The 19,671-nt window shown below is 45.1% G+C and overlaps 1 protein-coding gene across 1 annotated transcript; it reads right to left on the reverse strand.

Moving 5' to 3' along the window:
* Positions 1-1,922: 1,922 nt before the first annotated feature.
* On the reverse strand, positions 1,923-17,902 carry TSPAN18 (tetraspanin 18). The gene is made up of 7 exons (XM_080620013.1): positions 17,837-17,902; positions 16,549-16,743; positions 11,514-11,588; positions 5,950-6,048; positions 4,509-4,688; positions 3,194-3,277; positions 1,923-2,324 (listed from the first exon to the last, which is right to left on the reverse strand). Exons 1-7 carry the CDS (start codon positions 17,897-17,899, stop codon positions 2,277-2,279), a joined length of 744 nt encoding a protein of 247 aa, XP_080476139.1. The 5' UTR covers positions 17,900-17,902; the 3' UTR covers positions 1,923-2,276.
* Between the last annotated feature and the right edge of the window lie 1,769 nt (positions 17,903-19,671).

Genomic DNA, 19,671 nt, shown 5'->3' on the forward strand with positions numbered 1-19,671 from the left:
TTATCTGAAGCACAGCACCTGCTGTCCGGCACAAATACTCCTGGTTTTTGGCTAGCAAAAAACTGTTTTCCTTCATTAAACAAGAGAATTTAATGCTAAAATGCCTCATTAAAAGAAGGCCCAGAGGGAAAGAGTTCGGAAATGCTTTCCATGAGGTTTAATGCAACATCTGAGGCTGCTCAGCAGCCCTGGAAATCTATTTCATTGCTCGAATATGCTGACTGAAGCATGGGGGGAGGCTGCAGCTCTACCTGCCCCAGGCCTTGCCTGCTGATGAGCAAATTGTTCTCAAATGAAGCTTGGAAAAGCTCTGATATCTCCTTCCTGTTCCTTAGCATCCCAATTCCCCAAGCTGGATATTTATCCAGGATCACAGAATGGTTTGGGTTGGAAAAGACCTTAAAGCTCATCTAGTTCCATGGGCAGGGACACCTTCCACTAGACCTGTCCAACCTGGCCTTGAACACTGCCAGGGATGGGGCAGCCTCAGCTTCTCTATGTCTCACCACCATCACAATAAAAAGCTTTTTCCTAATATCTAATGTATTACAGAATCTTGTCTATTATGGACCAGGCTTTCTGCTGCTTTCCTTCCTTCCCTGTAGCCTGTGCAGTGCCACTGGGAGAGCTCAAGGGACAAGCCCCAGTAGTGTATGGGAACAGCCATTGTACCTGCTGCTGCAAAGCCAGGGCATGAGGTTACCGCTCATCTCCTTGCTGCTGCCTTCTGCCCCCTCTCCTTCCTTGCCAGCAGTGACGGCTTTCAGAGGGGCTGGTTTAAGCCTATATAAAAGGGCTCCCTAATCTGAGCCTATAAAATGTGTAAAAAGACCTAAGCTAAACAAGAAACCACAGCCCTTCTGTCTTCCCATGTGTAAAATGAGTTTGGGGTCAGGGAGAGACCAGATGAACAATTAAGGCAACAGGGGTTGATGCTTCCAGTGACCTGATTACCATGACCACTGGAGCAGCAGCTGGAGCAGTTCGGCTGCATGCTGGGTGCTCTCAGAGCCTACCTGGGTCCTCAGCACTTCCATCTTCATCTCTGACCAAGGCGCAGTCCCAGGCGTCTTCCTCAAGTTCACTTCCAAATGGTTAAGTAGATGACACGTTAGTTAAATGTCAAACTATCTCAAGGAGGAAACGCAACTACCAGGCAGGCTAAACCAGTTCTAACTTGATGTTCGCCTTGTGAGCCCATGGGAGAATCCCAGGGGAAATCCTCTGAGCACAAATGATGCACATAGCATGGGAATGGCTGGCAGACCTCAGCCTCCTCCATCCAGCACCATGCCTGGCCCTCCCCGTAGGGCTGGAGAGCATCTAGGAACCACTGCAAATATTTATGCTGAGCACCACAAACTGGTTTTTGCAAGTATGAAGGGAAAGGCAAAGGCTGACAAGATTTAAATGCTATTTCCTCCCCTTCTCAGGAAGGCAGCGGAATCAGTGATTCTTGACCAGAGCCATTCTTTTTCCCAGGAGATGGGAACACAGCAGGGAAACGTTTTGTCTCTTTCTTTTCACAACAGCGAACTATAAATCTTAGCAAAACCAGAAAGGTAGGCACCAAACTCTTGACCATCAGCCAGCCTTAGCTGAGTCCCATCACTGAGACCACGCTGGCCCTGCTTGGGGCTCCAGAGAGAAGCCAACCTCCTTGTTGGCCTCTCCAACAAGTTTCAAAGGCAAAGCTTCCACTGAAGAACATGTGTTTTCATTCTGTGGCTGGGAATTAAAGCCAGAACCACACCAACCATGACAACCTACTCCTTAGATGAGCCACCACCTCTCATCTCAAACCCACCTGGACAGTCACAAACTTCGGCCAACCCGTTGCCTTTTCCAGCCCCTGCGTTCTTCAGTCCTTTGCTGTCTAAAGCATGATAAAGTCATGAATGTAGAGATGGCTGAGTGGATAAAGCAGCCATGTTTGTCCTCTTGCTCTTCCCCATCAGCTCCATCAGTCTCTAGTGCAATCGGCGGCTGCGCTGGGCTCCTGCGGGTGGCTCTGGGCAAGGGTCCGGTGTACAGTGTAGTGCACATCACCTCAAAGTTCCAGCCCCTGAAGTACAATCCTTTTGGTCATTCATATATTACAACCCTCTTTTTTTTTTTTTCCTTCTTTTTTTGTTGTCTTTTTTTTTTTTTTTTCCCTACCCCATTTTGTTAAAAAAAATAAAGGGTTTTTTTTGGGTGGTTTCAGGTTTTGTTTCTTCTCGTTTTCCTTCTTTCTTTTGAGCATGTGGGGAATGTGGGGGTCCATGGGCCACCTCTTACTGGATCCCTCGAAAGAGACACATAGCGAAGATCATGGCGAAGAGCTGGGAAAGGGGGGGAAAGAAAAGCAGAGAATCACAAGAGTCAGCTGCTTCATCCAGAAGACTGGAAGCATCCCCCATGGCCCTGGGACCACTCCTGTCATCCCTTCCCATCCATCACTCAGTGCTGCAGCAAGAAGGACCCTTCTTACAACCCAAAACGTTTTCTGTTTATATCTTAAAGGTAATCCCTCCCTTTCTTCCCCTGCCCCAACTGTCTGTGGCTACAGCAGCAGCCTGGCTTCGTTCCCAAACTGCCCCTGGTGTCACAGGGAAGCAGGATCCTTTGTCCCTGTGCTGCACATCATTGCCACAGCCCAGAACAGGCAGACTTCAGCTTTCTGGGGGCTGCTGGGACTCTCTGCTCAAATCACTTTCCTTTGCACAAGACACGGGACCAGGGAAAGCACCCAGCCTTGTCCCAGCGATGCTGCAGGGACATCATTTCTGTGATAATATCATGTCTGGTAGGACCCTGCTCCTCAGAAACATCACCAGAGAGCAGGTATTAACTGAGGATAATGGAGATGCTCTGGAACCAATACAGTTTCAGGCTCTGAACAGAGGTTTTTAAAGCAAAGGCAGAGTTTGGACACATTAACCAAGTGATAGAGCAGCCAGCTTGCTACCTGCAATGAGGACAATGACTACAGGGGGCCATGGGGCTAGTGGTGCATCCCCAAAGCCCCCATGGCCAGCACGGCAGGGTTGGGGCACCCATTATTTCCCACCCTTTCATGGCAAAGGACCAAGCACCCAATTCTTTCCAGGCAATTAAACCCACAAGCTGACAACCTGCTTATGATTGGCATGGAGCAGCTTTCCCTGGCAATGGGGGAACCTTTTCCTTCCAGTCACACAAAGGTAAGTACCTCAATAGCCAACACTCCGATGGCAAGGGCTCCTGCAAGGTACACGTAGGTCTCAAAGGAGTTCAGGATCACAGTGTAGCAGCCCTAGGAAGGACAAAACATGGTGAGACACACCTGAGCAGCGCATCACCTTGTTCTCACAGCACAGCCCTCATGGCAGGGGGTTTGCACTAAATGCCTTTTGCAGGTCCCTTCCAACCCAAATTGTTCTATGATTAGTACAGGAGGTGCTCTCAGATCCAGGCACTACAAGCATGGGTCCCTCTCACCCCCTCACCCAGCAGAGGAAGCAGGGACCCACAGTACAGTGCCACGGAGGGGAAGGTTTTGCTGCAGTGGGATGGGAATGGATCCATCCACACAGAACCCCACACTGACCACGAGGAACTGTGACTTCTTGAGGGCAAAGAGGAGCAGCACAGGAGAGTCACTCCCTGTGCAAAGGGCAGAGACTAAGCACAGAGGAAAAGACCCTAAGGGCAGATGACAGGCAGATCAAGCTGGCTGGGGAAAAGGGCAACAGCTAAATCTGTTACCTGCTTTCACTCTCCTCCTCAAAATGCATTTCTCTCTCCCTGCTGTTTGTCATCTCCCTCCTCTCTCTCTTCCCATCTATTCACAGCAATGAGACCTGGCAGAAGCAGTATGGTGCTGTCTGCGATGATCCCTCACCCAGAGTGCCTTTGCCAACCATTTCCAGCTGCCAGGGAAGGAACAGCTCACACGCTGCTTCCAAACTCCCTTTACCCTCTTTCACAATCTGCTATCACGTGCTGGAAAGAGGACCACTGCTTCGTCTGGAGAGAATAGGAGGCTTGTATAAACAGTTCTTAATGCTGAGGTGAATGCAGCCAGGAGCTCCGTTAAAAGTCTCTTAACCTTCATGTCTTGGTGATATTGTAAGGAAACACGAGGATGATCAGGGCCTGGAGCACCTCCAATACAGAGGAAGTTGGGGCTGTTCAGGCTGGAGGAGAGAAGCTGTGTGGAGACCTCAGAGCAGCTTCCAGTGCCTCAGGGGGCTACGAGGATGCTGGAAAGGGACTCTTCATCAGGGACTGCAGTGATAGGACAAGGGGTGAGGGGTTCAAATTTAAACAGGGGAGATTTAGGTTAGATATAAGGAGAAGTTCTCCCCTGTGAGGGTGCTGAGGCGCTGGCACAGGGTGCCCAGAGAAGCTGTGGCTGCCCCTCTCCTGGCAGTGTTCAAGGCAAGGTTGGACGGAGCTTGGAGGTCCACGGGTACGACCACCATGACCACTGCAGCCGTATCTCTGCCTGCAAACCCCTCTGCCTGGCGTTGGGCTTCCCTTACCTGTCGGTTCTGAAACCTCTCGATGCCTGTGAGGCAGGCTTCCTTGTTGACAAGCTTCCCTTCCTGGCTCTGGAGCTCTCGCTGGCAACAAGCCTCCGGTGTCGCACTTTCCAAAGGGGAGTATGGAAGAAGAGGGACAGCTTCGAAATCTTCTGGTCCGTTCACTCCACAGCAGGCAAACTAGGGAGAGGCACAAGAGAAGAAAGGAAGACAAGAGTTGATGCTTTGCCCTGAAAGCAGATAGGAGAAATCTACCAAAGACCTATTCTTGTAGGGATCAAAGCTTTAGTCAAAGCAGAGACAAAACAACCGTTGTTTCCAAAGAAGTGGGCTGTGCTTGGACCTCGGAGCTTCTGTTTCATCAAAGCCTGTATAGGAAGTCCCACTGTTCCCACGTCATACTATAGACTCTAAGGTACCACTGGGAATATTGCCACGAGCTACCCAGGGCTTTGGAGCACATCCAGAATGACTTACTTGAGATCACCCAGCAAGTCTGTAAGGGAGCCAGCAGTACAATGCAGGCTCCTCACCACCCCTTCTCCCCACAGCTAATGGTCAGGCATGTTGCTGCTAGATGACTCAAGTAAGGCCCCTTTTTAGGATTCAAGTCAGGTCCTTTTTAAGGATTCAAGTCATACCCTGGCTCTGCCTCCTTTCCGTCAGCAAAAGGAAATGTCTTTATTAAAGTCCTGAATCAGCGTGAAGGGCAGCACTCATCTTTTTCTTTTAAGATTAAAATTGACTTTTCATCTGCAGAGTCTTGACGTCCTGCTCTTCACTCCTCAAAAGACACACCATCGGCTGTACTGAGCACTGAGTTCACGTGTGTAAACACACACAGACAACTTCTCGTAGTAGATAACAACAACTCCAATTCCAATGACAGTCAACCTGTAACCTGCCTAGTAAGGTCAATTTTGCTGGCTAATATTTCTATACTGGAAACACACTCCTGCCTGATCTGCCACCTACCAACTCATTTCACAACAGCTAACGAAAAACCCCATTAGCTAGCACCAGTTTTTGACTGGGAATAGTTCTGAAATAGTCTGCAAGGTGAAAGCTCCAGGGTAAATGCAGCGATATTCAGTTGCAGAGCTCCATGGCTTTTTGTGCCCACTGTTGGAAAGCTGGGGGTACCCACTCAGGTATGCCTCAGGCTTTGGCAAATCACAGAGGCTGACAAAGTCATTGGGAGCATCTCCAACCCTAACTATTCTATGATTCTGTCTCTCCCAGGACTGATGGGTGTCCCCTTGTTTTGAGAAAGACTGGCTGCCAACCCAGTTCTCATCTTCCTTCCATCACTGCCTCAAACCCTGGTGCTATGCTGGATGCAATAGGATGGTTGAAGCAAGATGAGCTGAGGGTGTGGGCTAAGCACTGTGTTGGTGGACACTGGCCATGGGCAACATTGGACTGGCATGGCCTGACTTACTGTGATCATAACAGAGTTCCAGGTGGAAGAGAAGACATCCGTGTCGTTGTTCCTCAGGTAATGTTTCTTCAGCTCCTTGGTGAAAAACTCTCTGGTCAGCTGAAATGCACAGACAGGAGGAAATGTAAAGGTTTGATGGGGCTTGGAGCAATCTGGTCTAGTGGAAGGTGCCCCTTCCCATGGCAAGGGGTTGGAATTGGATGAACCTTAAGGTCGCTTCCTACCCAAACCATTCTATTGTTCTATGAACACATTTCTCAGGCACTTCCCGAAGTTTTCTTCTTCAAAGTTTCTTCCCAAAGTTGTTTTAGTTTTGTTCTTCTCTTTACAAACCTCAGAGGAGAAACATGGGAAAAACCACTGGCTGAACGATAACTATATCCAGAGTGAATAGTACCCACTGAATAAAAATGCTCAACTGTTGCTCACTAAAAATCAGGGATTGAATTATAAATATACCCATAAGATAATGTTTACACTTCAGGCTTGGTTGTTTCTTTGAATTTTCAGTGCTATTTGAAAGTGTTTCATAAGTTGAAACACTACTAAACCAGATTTCAGAAAGGTCATCAAATCCACCCCCAAATAGTAGTTTAATGTACTCTGCTTCACAAGGTCTGCAATCAAAGCATGGTTTTCCCCTCACGTTTCATTTTAAACCAGTTAAATTCCTACTAATAGCAGGGGAACTGCTCTGAATTTATTTCCCTGTGTGAGAGAGCAGAATGAAGCCTTAATATGGAACTTTCTGGGAATGAAAAGGAAGTAAAAAGCATAAAATGAATGTTCAGGTCAACTTACAAATCAGGGGGAAAAAAGACCATTTCCCTGACAATGCTTTAGATTATCTAAACCAACCCACACACATGAAGCAAAAAAATCCTCTTTATATTTCCAGTGTTTAGATAATTCAAGCATTTTTTCCTAAGTTCAGCAATATAAATGAATGGAATTTCATTTACTCCTTTTTACTTTTACAGTAAAATAGGAAAACTGAAGGAACACTTTGGCTCAGGAAAGTTAGACACCTTGAAATTACATTTACTTAGGATCACTCTCTGGAGGACTAGTAAATACACAAACTTAATAGTCTTGTTAAACTGAACACCCTGATTCCATCTGGTTGCCTTTCCATCACTTCAGGAGGAAAATATCGAGGAATCCCCTTTTCAGGTTCCCAGTAGGTCTTGACTTGTGTGGTCCCTTCTCCATAATACCTTGTGATTTGTGAACCATACAGGCAAAATCTCCCTACCACTGCAAAGGAGGTTGGATTCGGTTAGATACAGCATTGCTTTAGTGCTGCACATTTGCAGGATCAGGAATAAAGCTGCCTGAAAAAGACCTTTTCTTCCCATTTTCCCATTGTTCATCCAGCACTGCAGATGCAGTGACACATACAGCTACAAGTTGGTTTCAAGTTCTTGATATGCAATGTGAAATATCGCACATACACATGCATATGTATGAGATGTATGGGTGGGCACAAAAGCACAAGCACAAAACTGTTCATTTCCTTTGTATCACAGAATTTAAGGGGAAGGAAATAAGGAGGCTGTGGTGACTTTAACAGACTGCCAAATACCACTTCATATTGACTTCTCTTTTACAAATACAAACTAAGGCCAAATCTAATGATTAAATCAATACTTTGTCACAAAGACTTGATGCAGGTAGCTCAATCTCACTACCTTTTAATTAGAAATGCTGCTAAATCCCCGAATCACTTTTATGGGACAGATATTAACTCTTTTTTTTTGCTTTTCAATATTAAAATACCAGAAAACACAGCATTTTCCTTTGGGAATTTGGCGCACTGAGAGAAATATGAAATGTGAAACTGAAATATGTCCTCAGTGTTCTCCTTTCCTTCCCTTTCTCGGCATACTTTTGCCACGCAGCACGCTTCCCTGCTGAGACAGCAGCACATTCTTCTGATGCTTGTCTGTTTCTGAAGCGTGGACTTTGAAACTGATATCACTGTTGGTAATAATCCCAGCTGACTGCTTTTGGCGGGGTCTAAAACAAAAGAGTCATTTCAATATAAAGTGAAACCTTTATTTTGACAGCAGCAACCCCCGAGGAAATTGCTCGGAGTTTGTGTGTGATTTCTTTACGACGCTTGGCCTAAAGCAAAGCCGAGTGCTGAAAGGGTAAGTTTGCCAGGAAGATAACTGATTCCAGTTTGTTGCTTTTAAGCTGTTTGTCCTGAGCATCTGAAGCTCAGAAAAATGGAAGAAAACCCATAAAAAATAATAATAATAAAAAATCGATGAGTAAAGCATCTTTCTTCTAAAAAATCACTGGCAAAGGAGGACAAAAGTCGTAAGACTGACTTTTGCCCACAGCCCTCCTCTTGCTGAAGCTGGTGACAGCACCGATGAGGTCTCTGCACATTGGAGTCCTATGGCCAGAGCTATTTAGAAGGCAGGAAAGAACCTAATCATAAAACTAGATCTTCACATACATTTCTGACAACACAGATCTGCCACAGCCATTAACAGTAATGAGCTGTTCAGCTGTGATTTCTTCTAGCTGTTCAGAGGGGAACATCTCGAATACAGAAGAAGCACATGCACGCGTACATTTATGTGCCAGTGAATGAAGTGTTTTGTCACACTGATTCAAAAGATAGCTTGGCTGGGGTTACTGCAGCCAGATGAAGGGGATTTAGGAAAAAGAGGGCATTTCTGCTGGTGCCTACTTGGAAAACAGGACACGCTCCTGTCCACCTGCACCTGCCTGGAGCATCCTAACGCTTCTGCACAGTATAGTGCTTTTACTGTAGGTACAGTCACCAGTGCTGCACTTCTCACTTCCACAGTGCTTTACATCCCAGAGACTTCCAGCTGCTCAACTGAGGGATGGATGGTTCATGTTCTTTAGTTTTTGCTTTATGTCTGAGGAAACTGAGGTAGCAGGAACCAAAGTGACTTGTTTATTGTCAAACATCCTGACTCCATCCAGAGCCCTGACACTGGACTCATCTGTTCCTACCATTCTGCTTGTTAGCTTGCTAAGACAATTCACTAAGACTCAAATATCCCTCCAGGGATTTTCTCACCCAAACCTCTGAAAACATATAAAGAGCTGTTCTTGTACACAAGTGATATTGCTCTTTCCTAGCATCTCTCTATTGTTCATGGAAGACCTTATTTTAAGAGGGCTCTTTCTAGATGAAAAAGAGGTGTCCAGCCTCCAAAACTTCCCTTACAAAGGAAAAGAAACTCTGGTACTCCCATAGCTGGTTAACAACAGGCTGTGTCTTCAGAGACTGCTTTTAAACAGTTCTTTGGGGGTGCAAATAGACTTGTAGATCACAGTAACTCTCTATCACGAACACCACTTCTGCTCACACCACCACCACACTCCGCTTCATTGACTCTTTCTCTAATGTCAAATCTCAGCAGAAAACATCTCTTTTCTCCCTTATTTTTGCTTCTTAATTTCTTTCACTCCCTCAGCTATTAATAATTTAACTCTGTTGAGTGTTTGGCAGCTGGTTTGGATGTAAAACCCTGTACAAGAGAAAGCTGCACCGAACATCATCTGGAAAGTGAACAGATAGAGCAAATCTTCCCTTTTTTGCCTCATTCTATGGACCCAGTGAGGCCACAGCCGTATGGACTCACGCAATCACCATCACAGGAACCCACTTGGTAAGCTTCCAAGAAATTTATAGTGCCTAAATACGTATTTACCACCACACGCCTTGAAAGTAACACAAAGGGAAAAGCACATCTGAACCTGACCTTAAATTGCTACTGTGAAGATTTCTTCCCGTCATGGGGTCACCGAAAGACCACCTCTATCCCCATGGACATTCTGTCCAGCCATTTAGCCTCACCCTAACCCAAAGATGACAGCAAAATTAGCCCCAAGTAATTACCAAGCCCAAAGAGCTACCACCAAAATACATAGGAAAAAAGGTCGGGCTTGTTTTTCTTTTCAGAAGAAACCTGAGAAGAGAACAAGCCACAAGAATCTGCAGGCTGAGTGTAACTTCTGCACAGAGCCATCTCCAGCTATGTTGGGATTTGACACTCTTCATTCCTTCCCTTTTAAGCCCTTCCTGTCAGTCATTCTGACAGAGTGGGAAGCCGGTGACACAAACAGGGAGACAAGCTCAAGAAAGATAGGAGTTTGTTCCTCTTCAAGTTTTCTCCCTCAAAACACTGCCAGATGCCACAGAAGTCTAGAATAAGCACCATGACCTTATCATGCAAGATAACATATCCTCACTTGTCCCACAGCTCCCATGGAAGGCACTGATGCTTTGCCCAGAAGCAAGATGTGACTGAGGGAGGAGGACACAACAGCCTTTCACATCTTTCACACAGGCTCGCCCTCCACCTTGACCAGTTTCTTCTCCAACTACCTTCCACCCTAAGACCACCCACTGCACAAACACCAAGCTGTCTTGCTCTCAGCTTCCTGGGTCCTCGATTATTTGCTTATCAAATCTTCTCATAAACTATATCCCAACTCCAGAGAAGCATCATTGTACATGGCCCTTCTATGCTCATGCCACATTTCTGTCCTCTTCAGTACAGGGAAAGTGCTGTATGTTTTCTTTTACTACTGATAGAGGCCAAATAAGCAAACTAAATACTAACAGTCAACAGTGACCATCTCTACCTGCCACAGTTTTGTCATGGCCATGACTCAGTCATATTGCAAAGATGGGTTGACCTGGGAAGCACGGATCTAGTTCAACCAGGCTCTTCTTTCACATGTGGGAACAGGAAAAAAATGCACAAACCTTTGCTGGTTAGAGAAACAAATGAGACTGTGCTTACTACTAGTGTAGCAAAAGCTTACTGCTAGCATCGGGAAGGGATGATGGCCATATAATAATATGCATAGAAGCAGAATAGAGAAAGCTGTGGAGAGAAGAACCAGAAACCTGTAAGCAGGGCAATATGCAGGGAATCCATTGGTGGGACTCAGAATGGGATATGGGGAGGCTTGCTCAGGGCAGGTGAGGAGGGATATCTTACTATCTCAAGCAGGGATATCAGGAGGGATATCTTATTATCTCAAGCAGTCTTGAGGGGAATCTGGTGAGCACCAGAACACGAAAGTTCAAGGAATATGATTAGAAGATGAACAAGAGGATCTTTTTTTGCACAGCAGAATGAGCATTGGCTCTGTTGGGAAAACAGCAGGTTTCACTATTAGCGTTAATATTAAACACGTGCTATATTGAAAAAAGGAAAGAGTTTGTTTTAACCTTAGTGTGACTTTATAATAAAGTTCTCTCTGGTGGAATGTGCAGCTGGCTTGGCTGCAAAAGGAGCAGGAAGACTCTAAAATCTTCAGGATTTAAGTAGTCCCCCAATGTATATCTCCCTTGGACATAAACCATCCACCCTGTGCACCCCAGGTTAGTTAGCATTCACTGGCTTGCTGGCAGTTCTGCACACTGAGGGTAGGAATGAAACAGGTTTGTTGGTATTTAATGCAAACAATAGCTCTACAAACAATCAGCCACCATCTAACAGCATCTCCAGCTGCGTACAATCCCACTGGGGTCCAGAGTTTTCCCACCATTGGGTACTTACATTTTCTCTGAAGATAAAAGCCAGGATAGCAGCTGAAAGCTCCGCCAGGAAGATTAACAAAATAAACATGAAGAACTGGAAGAGAGAAGACGAAATACAAATCAACCAAACATATCATACTATTAGGTGCTTGCAATAGGTAGTAGGAACACAGGGGTTTGCTAGTCACCAAAGAGATGGAAGAAATAGACTCATAGAATGGTTAGGGTTGGAAGGAACCTTACGACCATCTAGTTCCAACCCCCAAATAACCAAGGAAACTTTTTTTCCCTGACAATAAAAAACCCCTATGAATAGGTAACCTGGAGCAGACATAGCCCTTCTCTGCTGTCACAAGACGTGGGACTTGGGATGCTTTTGCCTGGTTCTAATGGGTGAAAGGGAGCAAGACTACAGGCCACATAGCATCTCCTGATAATCAATGTGTACCAGGTCAAAACAGTAAAGCCTACTTGGATGGAAAAAGTAATATGACTGTGTAGATGCTCATACAGTGTTAAACTGTGCTGACACAGATGCATGCATCACAAGCATATAACTACATATGCACACACACCCATCACTACAACATGAACAATTTTACTGTAATGCAATAGCTCACTGTGTATGGAAGGAGGTAGTGGAACATAATTATTTACATCTTTGACCTAAAATGGACTCTTTTCAGAGTATTCTGCACTTCAGGACAAGATCAGCCTTGATTAATATCCCTCTTCACACAATGGGGTTGCACCGAGTTAAGTATTAACCACACAGAACCTCTACAAAAAGTTGATAACATACTATCATAATTTCAATTTGATTATGCAAGTATCACCCATGTCTTGTATAGCATCCATAGTGTGCATATTCATATCCTTACATTAAGGGCACTGTTGCATTGATGCCTTGTGTTAGTTTCATGCTGCTGCAGCCCATAAGGAACAGTAAAAGGAACAGGCAGGGATGTGCCCTTTAAGATCCTTAGAACAACAAATACTGGTGCTGAGGAGCAACTATGAGAACAGAGCAGAAAGTGGCTGGGCTCTATCCTATCCCACAATGGCATTTATTTCCATTCTTGGCGACAAAATAGTGGGCTTGAGTTACCATAAGTCTGAACTAGATGGACAGGTTTTTATATTCTTATAAAGGAGAAATCACCATCTGTGATTCTAAATTCAAGGATCCCAAGAATTACCCACAGACTCAAAGATGATTTTACAAAGCTGAGTGAATGTTCAGAAGTGAACTCAGGTTTTGGAACCATGTGAGAAAACCAGGAGTGAAAAGAGAATAAAGTAAGACAACATCACATGGAGGGCAATATACGTGCAGTACGTGTTACGAGCGAAGGTGGCAACAAGTAGAAATGAACACAAGAGAACTCTGGATGGGGTTTTTTGTGTACCTGAGAAGGTTATTGGAGGTCTTTCTGAAACACAAGACAGGCAGATGGGGCCAGAAGTACTATTGTGATCCCCAAGCAATGATTTATAAACAGTGTCTGAAATACTGTGCACTCTGCATTTTGGTAATGGAAAGAGAATTCAACCTACCTGCTTGGAACGGGCAAAATGTTGTTTTGTTGTCAATTATCAGGGCTGTAAGTGATTTTTCCCCACTGGAAAAGTGCACGCACCACCCTGTCCCATTTGTCTACCTGCTTCTGCAGGGAAAACAAAAGAAAAGGAGCCTGGACTCCAATGACAAAACAAGAAGAGTCAGATGAGCAGGGACTTGTGTTGCTAATAGGATGCTGTTGCTTGATTTTGCTGAACTAGTTAACTCTCTAATTTATTCTTGCTGCTGGAGTCTTCTGTGTGGTTTCTTTTCTTCCTGCTCAGAGACTGTTTTAATTTCACCACAGGAGGGCAAAGAACAAGTGATGAGAATGAAGGATGCTTTGCAAATTCACATCATCATCCATCAAGGGATCTCAGTGTAGTCACGGAGAGGTCTAAGGTGGCCATGAAGTGATTAATCCCATCACCCTGCTAATTGCATTTCATTTACTGATTACTGGGAGACACATGTTCACCCAAGCTCCAGCTCAGGTCTGTGAAGAAGTGGAAGCAGTTACTCCCAGATTATCTCTGATAAGCTTCATTATCATTTCCAAACTGATTTACACTTATATTTTGAAGTCTGCACCACAGATTTATAACAGTTACTGGAGAAAAGACAGGAGCAGCCATTAGGGCTGATGAGAAAAAGAAGATGGATCATCAATGTCTCAGAACTTGCTCTTATTCCGCATTTTAAGGAGAGTCAAAATCTGCTTATTATGTTTTGCCTCCCAAAATTAAATTGATTACTGATGGATGAGAGCACTAAATAGCCAACTGATTAACGTGTGTGTGGGACACAACAGCCTCACATTCAAATTCATGCTGAATTCCCAACACTTAAACATGGGTAACCCCCACATGCAACGTAAACTTCCTGAGGAGTGGGGTCTTGCATGTTGGTCAAAACTCCTGCCTCAGCTCCTGGTGACGGTTGTAGGTTTATCAGATGTTTCCACAAATCAGTGTTTCATGATTCTTTTTCACATCTCACTACTGCTCCAGTTTCTGCAATGCTGTTCCACAAAATCAGCAACAGCCTTTAACCCAAAAGGCCCACATTTCCATGCTGAAAAGTTTCAGGGGCTACTGCATCCAGATTACAAGAGTGCAAAACAGGATACGTGCAGTCAAAACTAAGACAAATGAAATTAATATGGACTGTTCTTGTTGCAAAGCTGAATCAGTCCTGTGGTATAATGTTGCATGCTCAACAGCATTTTAGTTTCTGATTTTCATGGTGTTCTTTTGCAGTCAGAGGGCCTTGAGGACAATCTAGAAGTTACTCAATGTCTGATTTGCAGGCCAATGTTTGTTGCTTTTTGCGAGCCAAGTCCAAATGCTGGGAAATCTAGAAACACTTCACAGCCTTGTGCTTAATGCAACATGTTAGGTTACACAGAGATGCTTCTGTACCAAGAGACAAGCAGCTTGATTTAAAATACAAGTTCTTGCAGGCACAGAAGCCAGCACCTAGAGAACATGCATTTGCGCATCTGTCGTGTCCCTTCTATCTCCTGTTTACATTTGGACTAAAAGCTTCAGACATGCATTATGCATCGCCATGAAATCTCACTCCTGCTCTGGCTCATCAATTCTTTAACAACTTTGTAAGTAGGCTTGATTTGATCTAGCAACTTTTCCCCAAGAACCACCCCCCTGCAGCCTGACACTCTCCGCTTTACAATGTGTGCCCAGTCTGACTTATGCTCATGAATGGTTTGCCTTTTCAAACCCTAAAACTTACTGCCATCAGATTTCTGGCTTCACAGATGCTTTATGCATTTTAACATTAGCTGGTGTGGTCCCCCAAAAAAGCAGGGTATCTCTTTCACTTGGTATCGGCACAGATCCTTGACCGAGGGCATCACTGCTGTTGTTTAACAAAGTTGACTTTGATACCAGAAGCTCTGGAAGAACTGATCAAGGTGGAACACCAACTCCTCATCCAGTAATTACTTTCAGAGTTTCTCCTAGTCCACGGCATTACTTTCAGCCCATGTATTTCTCACAGTCCAAGTATAAAATAATAGTAAAACTAAATAGATAAAGCAGCAGGGATAAGAACTATCTCTGAGAATCAGAACCACAAAACTGAGATCACTGGAGTATAATTAAAAGCACCAGAAGGACCATTCAAATAATGATGTAACTCTGTGATGTTAAAACAGGAGAGAACATAGCCAGAGAAACCTTCCTCCAGCCAGTCTATATGCAGTGGACATGGTCCAAGATGAAAATATTACTCTCCCATTCACTTTCAATCAATACTTGTCATCAAACATAACTTTTAGTTTCTTAATCTGACAGGGACAGGCTTTTGAAGTAACCTCAGGCTTATTGTGTGTGATCCTTTGCATGTTATGAGGTTCCTCTGGGCAGATCTTCATAACCTCACAGGCACATTTGGTTTGCTGATTTACTTGTGAGGTGAGGCACTAAATCAAGCCACAATGGCTTCCAGAACAGGGCTCTCATTTGCAGGTTATGAATTCAAGGTGTGGGTGAGCTAAAGGCCATAGAGAATTCCTTCAGTGCAGCCATGCTTATCTCTAGGAAAAAATGGGTTTGCATTCCATAAAGAGGACTTTCCTCTTCTGTTTAGACACGAGTCTCTTTTGCACCATGAAGCAGTTATGCAAGATACAACCATAGCAAAACACCATGAGATCAAGATTTAAACGAAACCAAACCAACCCCCCCAAAACCCCTAACAAACAAAAACCCAAAGCCCCAACAGACCCAGAGGGAGGAAACAGAAGGTCATACAAAGTAAACCTGATGATTTTTGTCTTTCAACACAGAACTTGTAATGCCTTCCAGTAAGAGATAATGGCTGGAAACCCCGCAGTATCAGAACTTATGGTGGAGGTCAAAAGTGACTTATTTTAGAGGCTTTGGAAATATTATTTGATGACCACGAGGGATGGAATTTAACCCTATCAGTCAGGGGAAAATCTGCCTGAAGAGAACAAATCTGGTAGGCTTTAGAAGCAGAATAGGCTGCATGAGGGAGCAACCAGTTATTGAGAGCTGCAGTGACAGACCACCATGTGGTTCTGAGCTGGTCGTATGCTGACATGGGGGCTCTGTTACACAGATGCTCTACATGTTCCCTCTGCGTGTGAACTACCAAGGAATGAATCCACAAGTGGAGCAGTGGGGTTTGGGTGGCCAGGAAAGGACCATTTTTGGTCACTTTATAAAAATAAAAGGAAAACCCAAACAACCAAATAGGACCATTTTGAAACAAAGCTTAACAAGGTCGAATACAGTCCCAGACTCCACAGCCCCCGGGCTCAAATCTGGTATAGGGAGAAAGCAAATTCTCTGTAATTCTAGCTGTGTGCAAAAGTACCCAAAGCCTATTTACTATCTAAGGAAATAACAGCTACAATAACAGACACCCATTTCATGCACTTATCACAGCATCATCTATTCAGTCACTCCCATTCCAAAAGGCCAACAGACAACGCAAGGACACTTACAAAGAGCAGGAGGCATTTGTTCTCACGGATGGCACCGCAGCAGCCAAGGAAACCCAGCAGGAAGAGCATGGCTCCCATAGCCAGCATGATGTAGGCTCCCGTGAAGAGCAGGGGATTGGCAGCCACTATCTCTCGGAAGCCTGTGGGATCCACAATGACCCAGATCCCAAGGCCCAGCAGGCACGCTCCTCCCAGCTGTCATGGCACAAGGAGAGGGACATGGGTCAACGTAAAACAGCTGATGCAGGAAAATTGGGTTCATTGTTATGTTTTGATTAGAAGTGTTCACTTGGACAGCTTTTGTTTCTCGGTGGCGTATATTCTCCACTAAGAAGGTGACTGCTGATATGCTATCTCTTGCTCACTAAATGACCATTTGCAGCAAAAGCACCTTCCTTGACATGTCACTACTAGCTGTTTACAATCTCCCTAATGCTGAAAGATTGAACCTTGAGCTTCTGCCCCATAGAATCATAGAATAAACCACGTTGGAAAAGACCTTTAAGATCATCAAGTCCAACCTCAGCACTGCCAAGGCCACCACTAACCCATGGCAATGAGGACCTCATCTACATACTTTGTGAACACTTCCAGGGACGGTGACTGCAGCCCTGCCCTGGGCAGCCTGTTCCAATGCCTGAGCACCCTTTGGGGAAGGAATTGTTCCTCATCTCCATCTAAACCATCCCTGGTGCAGCTTGAGGCTGCTTCCTCTTGTCCCATCACTTGTTCCTTGGGAGAAGAGGCCGACTCCAACCTCACTACGACCTCCTTTCAGGTAGTTGTAGAGAGCAACTATCTGTAAGCAGCAGCCCAGCAAAGGGGTACACATGAACCATTGCCACCACAGAAGCCAGGGTGGCTGGGTGCTCCCACTCTTCCTGTCATAGACTAGAGCAACAGGGTGACAGAGAATGTGTGGTAGGAAAACGACTGTGTTTCCATGTGAAAACCTCAGCAGGGCACCCAGGACTAGAAAACAATTCTTCTGCCAATCCAGAACAGACCCATGTACACCACCAGTTACAACTTTCCCTCTGGTCCTCCTTGCCAAGGACAGGAATAACTCAGACAACAGTGACACTCAGACAACAGTGACCGCAGCACTGGCTTGCAGAATGTCTGAGCGTCTTTGGATGCTGCAAAACCCTCAGTGATTGCTAGCACAAAGCTGAGGGGACACTCTGTACCGTGATGATGCAACTGAATTACAGCCTGTCCTCCTGGGGAGCAGCAGGCTGCTCAAAACAGGAGGATTCAGGAGAGAAAGTGGATTCTAAATACTTACAAATATGAAGAAATTGAATAGAAACATCAGGTACTTCATGCAGCTCAGGCAGTCTCCCTCCATGGTCTTCAGGCTCCTTGACCCAATTCTTCCTGCAAAACACCAACACTCCCTTAGCACACTCATTTACTATTAGAGTGATGAAATCCTGTCTCCACTCGTACTTCCTCCATGGTCCTGTGGAGTTCATTATACAGAAAAGCTCATTTCTTACCTGAACAAGGCAACATAGCACAGGCTAGTAAGAGATAACGATCACTGCTAAGTCTCTTTGCATTCTTCCATGTCTAAAGGTGAACACAGATATGAAGAGGAGGGTTGCAGGAGAGGAAAGGTATGGCTTTGCTTCCAGAGTAAGATGCTGGGGGAAAAAATATCCCTCTGCACATAAAGATATTATTTTCCCCAGTCCCTAAAGCCTGTCAAGTCTAAGAAGCATTGAATGAACCTGCCCACATCGCAACAAAAAAGGTCATATTGACACAGGAGCCAGAATAAGCTATATCCATTTAAAAGACTCACAACCAAGCATCCGGGATAGTTAGCTCCATATAAGCTTCCTCTGCAGAATGAATGCCACTCAAACATGAAACTTGTAGACATCTGGAGATGCTGGGCTGGGAATAACTGCACTGTGTGAATATGGAAGGGCCTGAGGATGCTATCCACATGCAGTTACACAGCTTGGGGCACACCATGCACTGTGACTGTGCAGTGAAGTTATGAGGTTCTACACCCCACCCTGCACAGATCTTTTGCAGGCAGAGCCCATGAGTTGACATCGGTGAGCTTTTAAGACCAGGAAAAGTGCTAAAGGATCTTAACCAGTTTGAAACCCCACGTCTGAATTAGACAACAAACTGCTTAGGACAGTACTTCTATTGGAAGAGCAGCTATAAATCCTGACCAGGTGGGGCTACATGGGAAGAAAGTGCTGCTTCCTGTTTGATGAAGTCTCCCAATATCCAAGTAAGTCATCGACTACCCTAAAGGGACAGACAAATAAATACATGAAGCAGTAAAACTTTGACTGAAACACAAGATAATGCAGTCATGGCACCATGCACAGATGGATGCATACATTTGCAACCACAGAGGCACAAGTTTGCTTAGCTCCCTAGAGAAGCCTTCCCAAAGCCCACATGCTTCTGAACCTATCTCTTTCCCATTCTCCACTGCAAATGCCATTCCCTAAATAGATCCGCATCCAGTGATACGCTATGTTAGTAAAGTACATTTGATTCACTGAAAGAAAAAGCAGGAACTATGCAAGGCTTTCACCAGGTCAGAAATAAAACTCCTCCTTTCGCTCCTCAATGCTTTTGTTAATCCACAGACCTTGTGAGTGCTGTTGAGCCTTGTGGGGTGCCTCCCTCTGTGATGGGAACTGCTCTGCTTTAGCCTGAAAGCTAAGAAAATCAACGGCAGGCAGAGCTCCCAGCAAAGGGCTGCCTGAGGTAGAAGCCAGATTTCTATCATACAGTGTGTGTCTGCTGTGCTTGACTTGGGTTAAAATCAAATCAGTTCCTTCCTATTGGCAAAAGAGGCAGAGGTGCAAATGGTGTGACCCAGCATCTCCTGTGGACATGCCACTGCTTTCTCTCTGCATCTTCATGTACCCTGAGCAGGACAGCAGCATGCTCTGCTGGCTGGGCACTTCTTGGGGAATTCCCCTAGCTAGAAGAATCCTGAGAAGATAAAAGAATCAATCATAGAATACCATGTTGGAAGGGACCTCAAGGATCACCTGGTCCTACCTTTCTTGGCACGACCATGACCTAGACAAGATGTTCCAACACTGTGTCCAGTCAGATCATAACAGCATCCAGTGTTGG

The sequence above is a fragment of the Psittacula echo genome (assembly GCF_963264785.1).
Source record: "Psittacula echo genome assembly, chromosome: 5".
Classification (NCBI taxonomy): domain Eukaryota; kingdom Metazoa; phylum Chordata; class Aves; order Psittaciformes; family Psittacidae; genus Psittacula; species Psittacula echo.

Excerpts from the sequence above, each read along its gene's own strand:
- TSPAN18 (XM_080620013.1), bottom strand. The coding sequence starts at position 17,899 with ATGGAGGGAGACTGCCTGAGCTGCATGAAGTACCTGATGTTTCTATTC. Across the intron at positions 11,589-16,548 it reads ACAAATGCCTCCTGCTCTTT|TTCTTCATGTTTATTTTGTT; the intron begins GTAAGTGTCCTT and ends TCTCTCTTCCAG. Across the intron at positions 2,325-3,193 it reads TCGGAGTGTTGGCTATTGAG|CTCTTCGCCATGATCTTCGC; the intron begins GTACTTACCTTT and ends CCCCTTTCCCAG.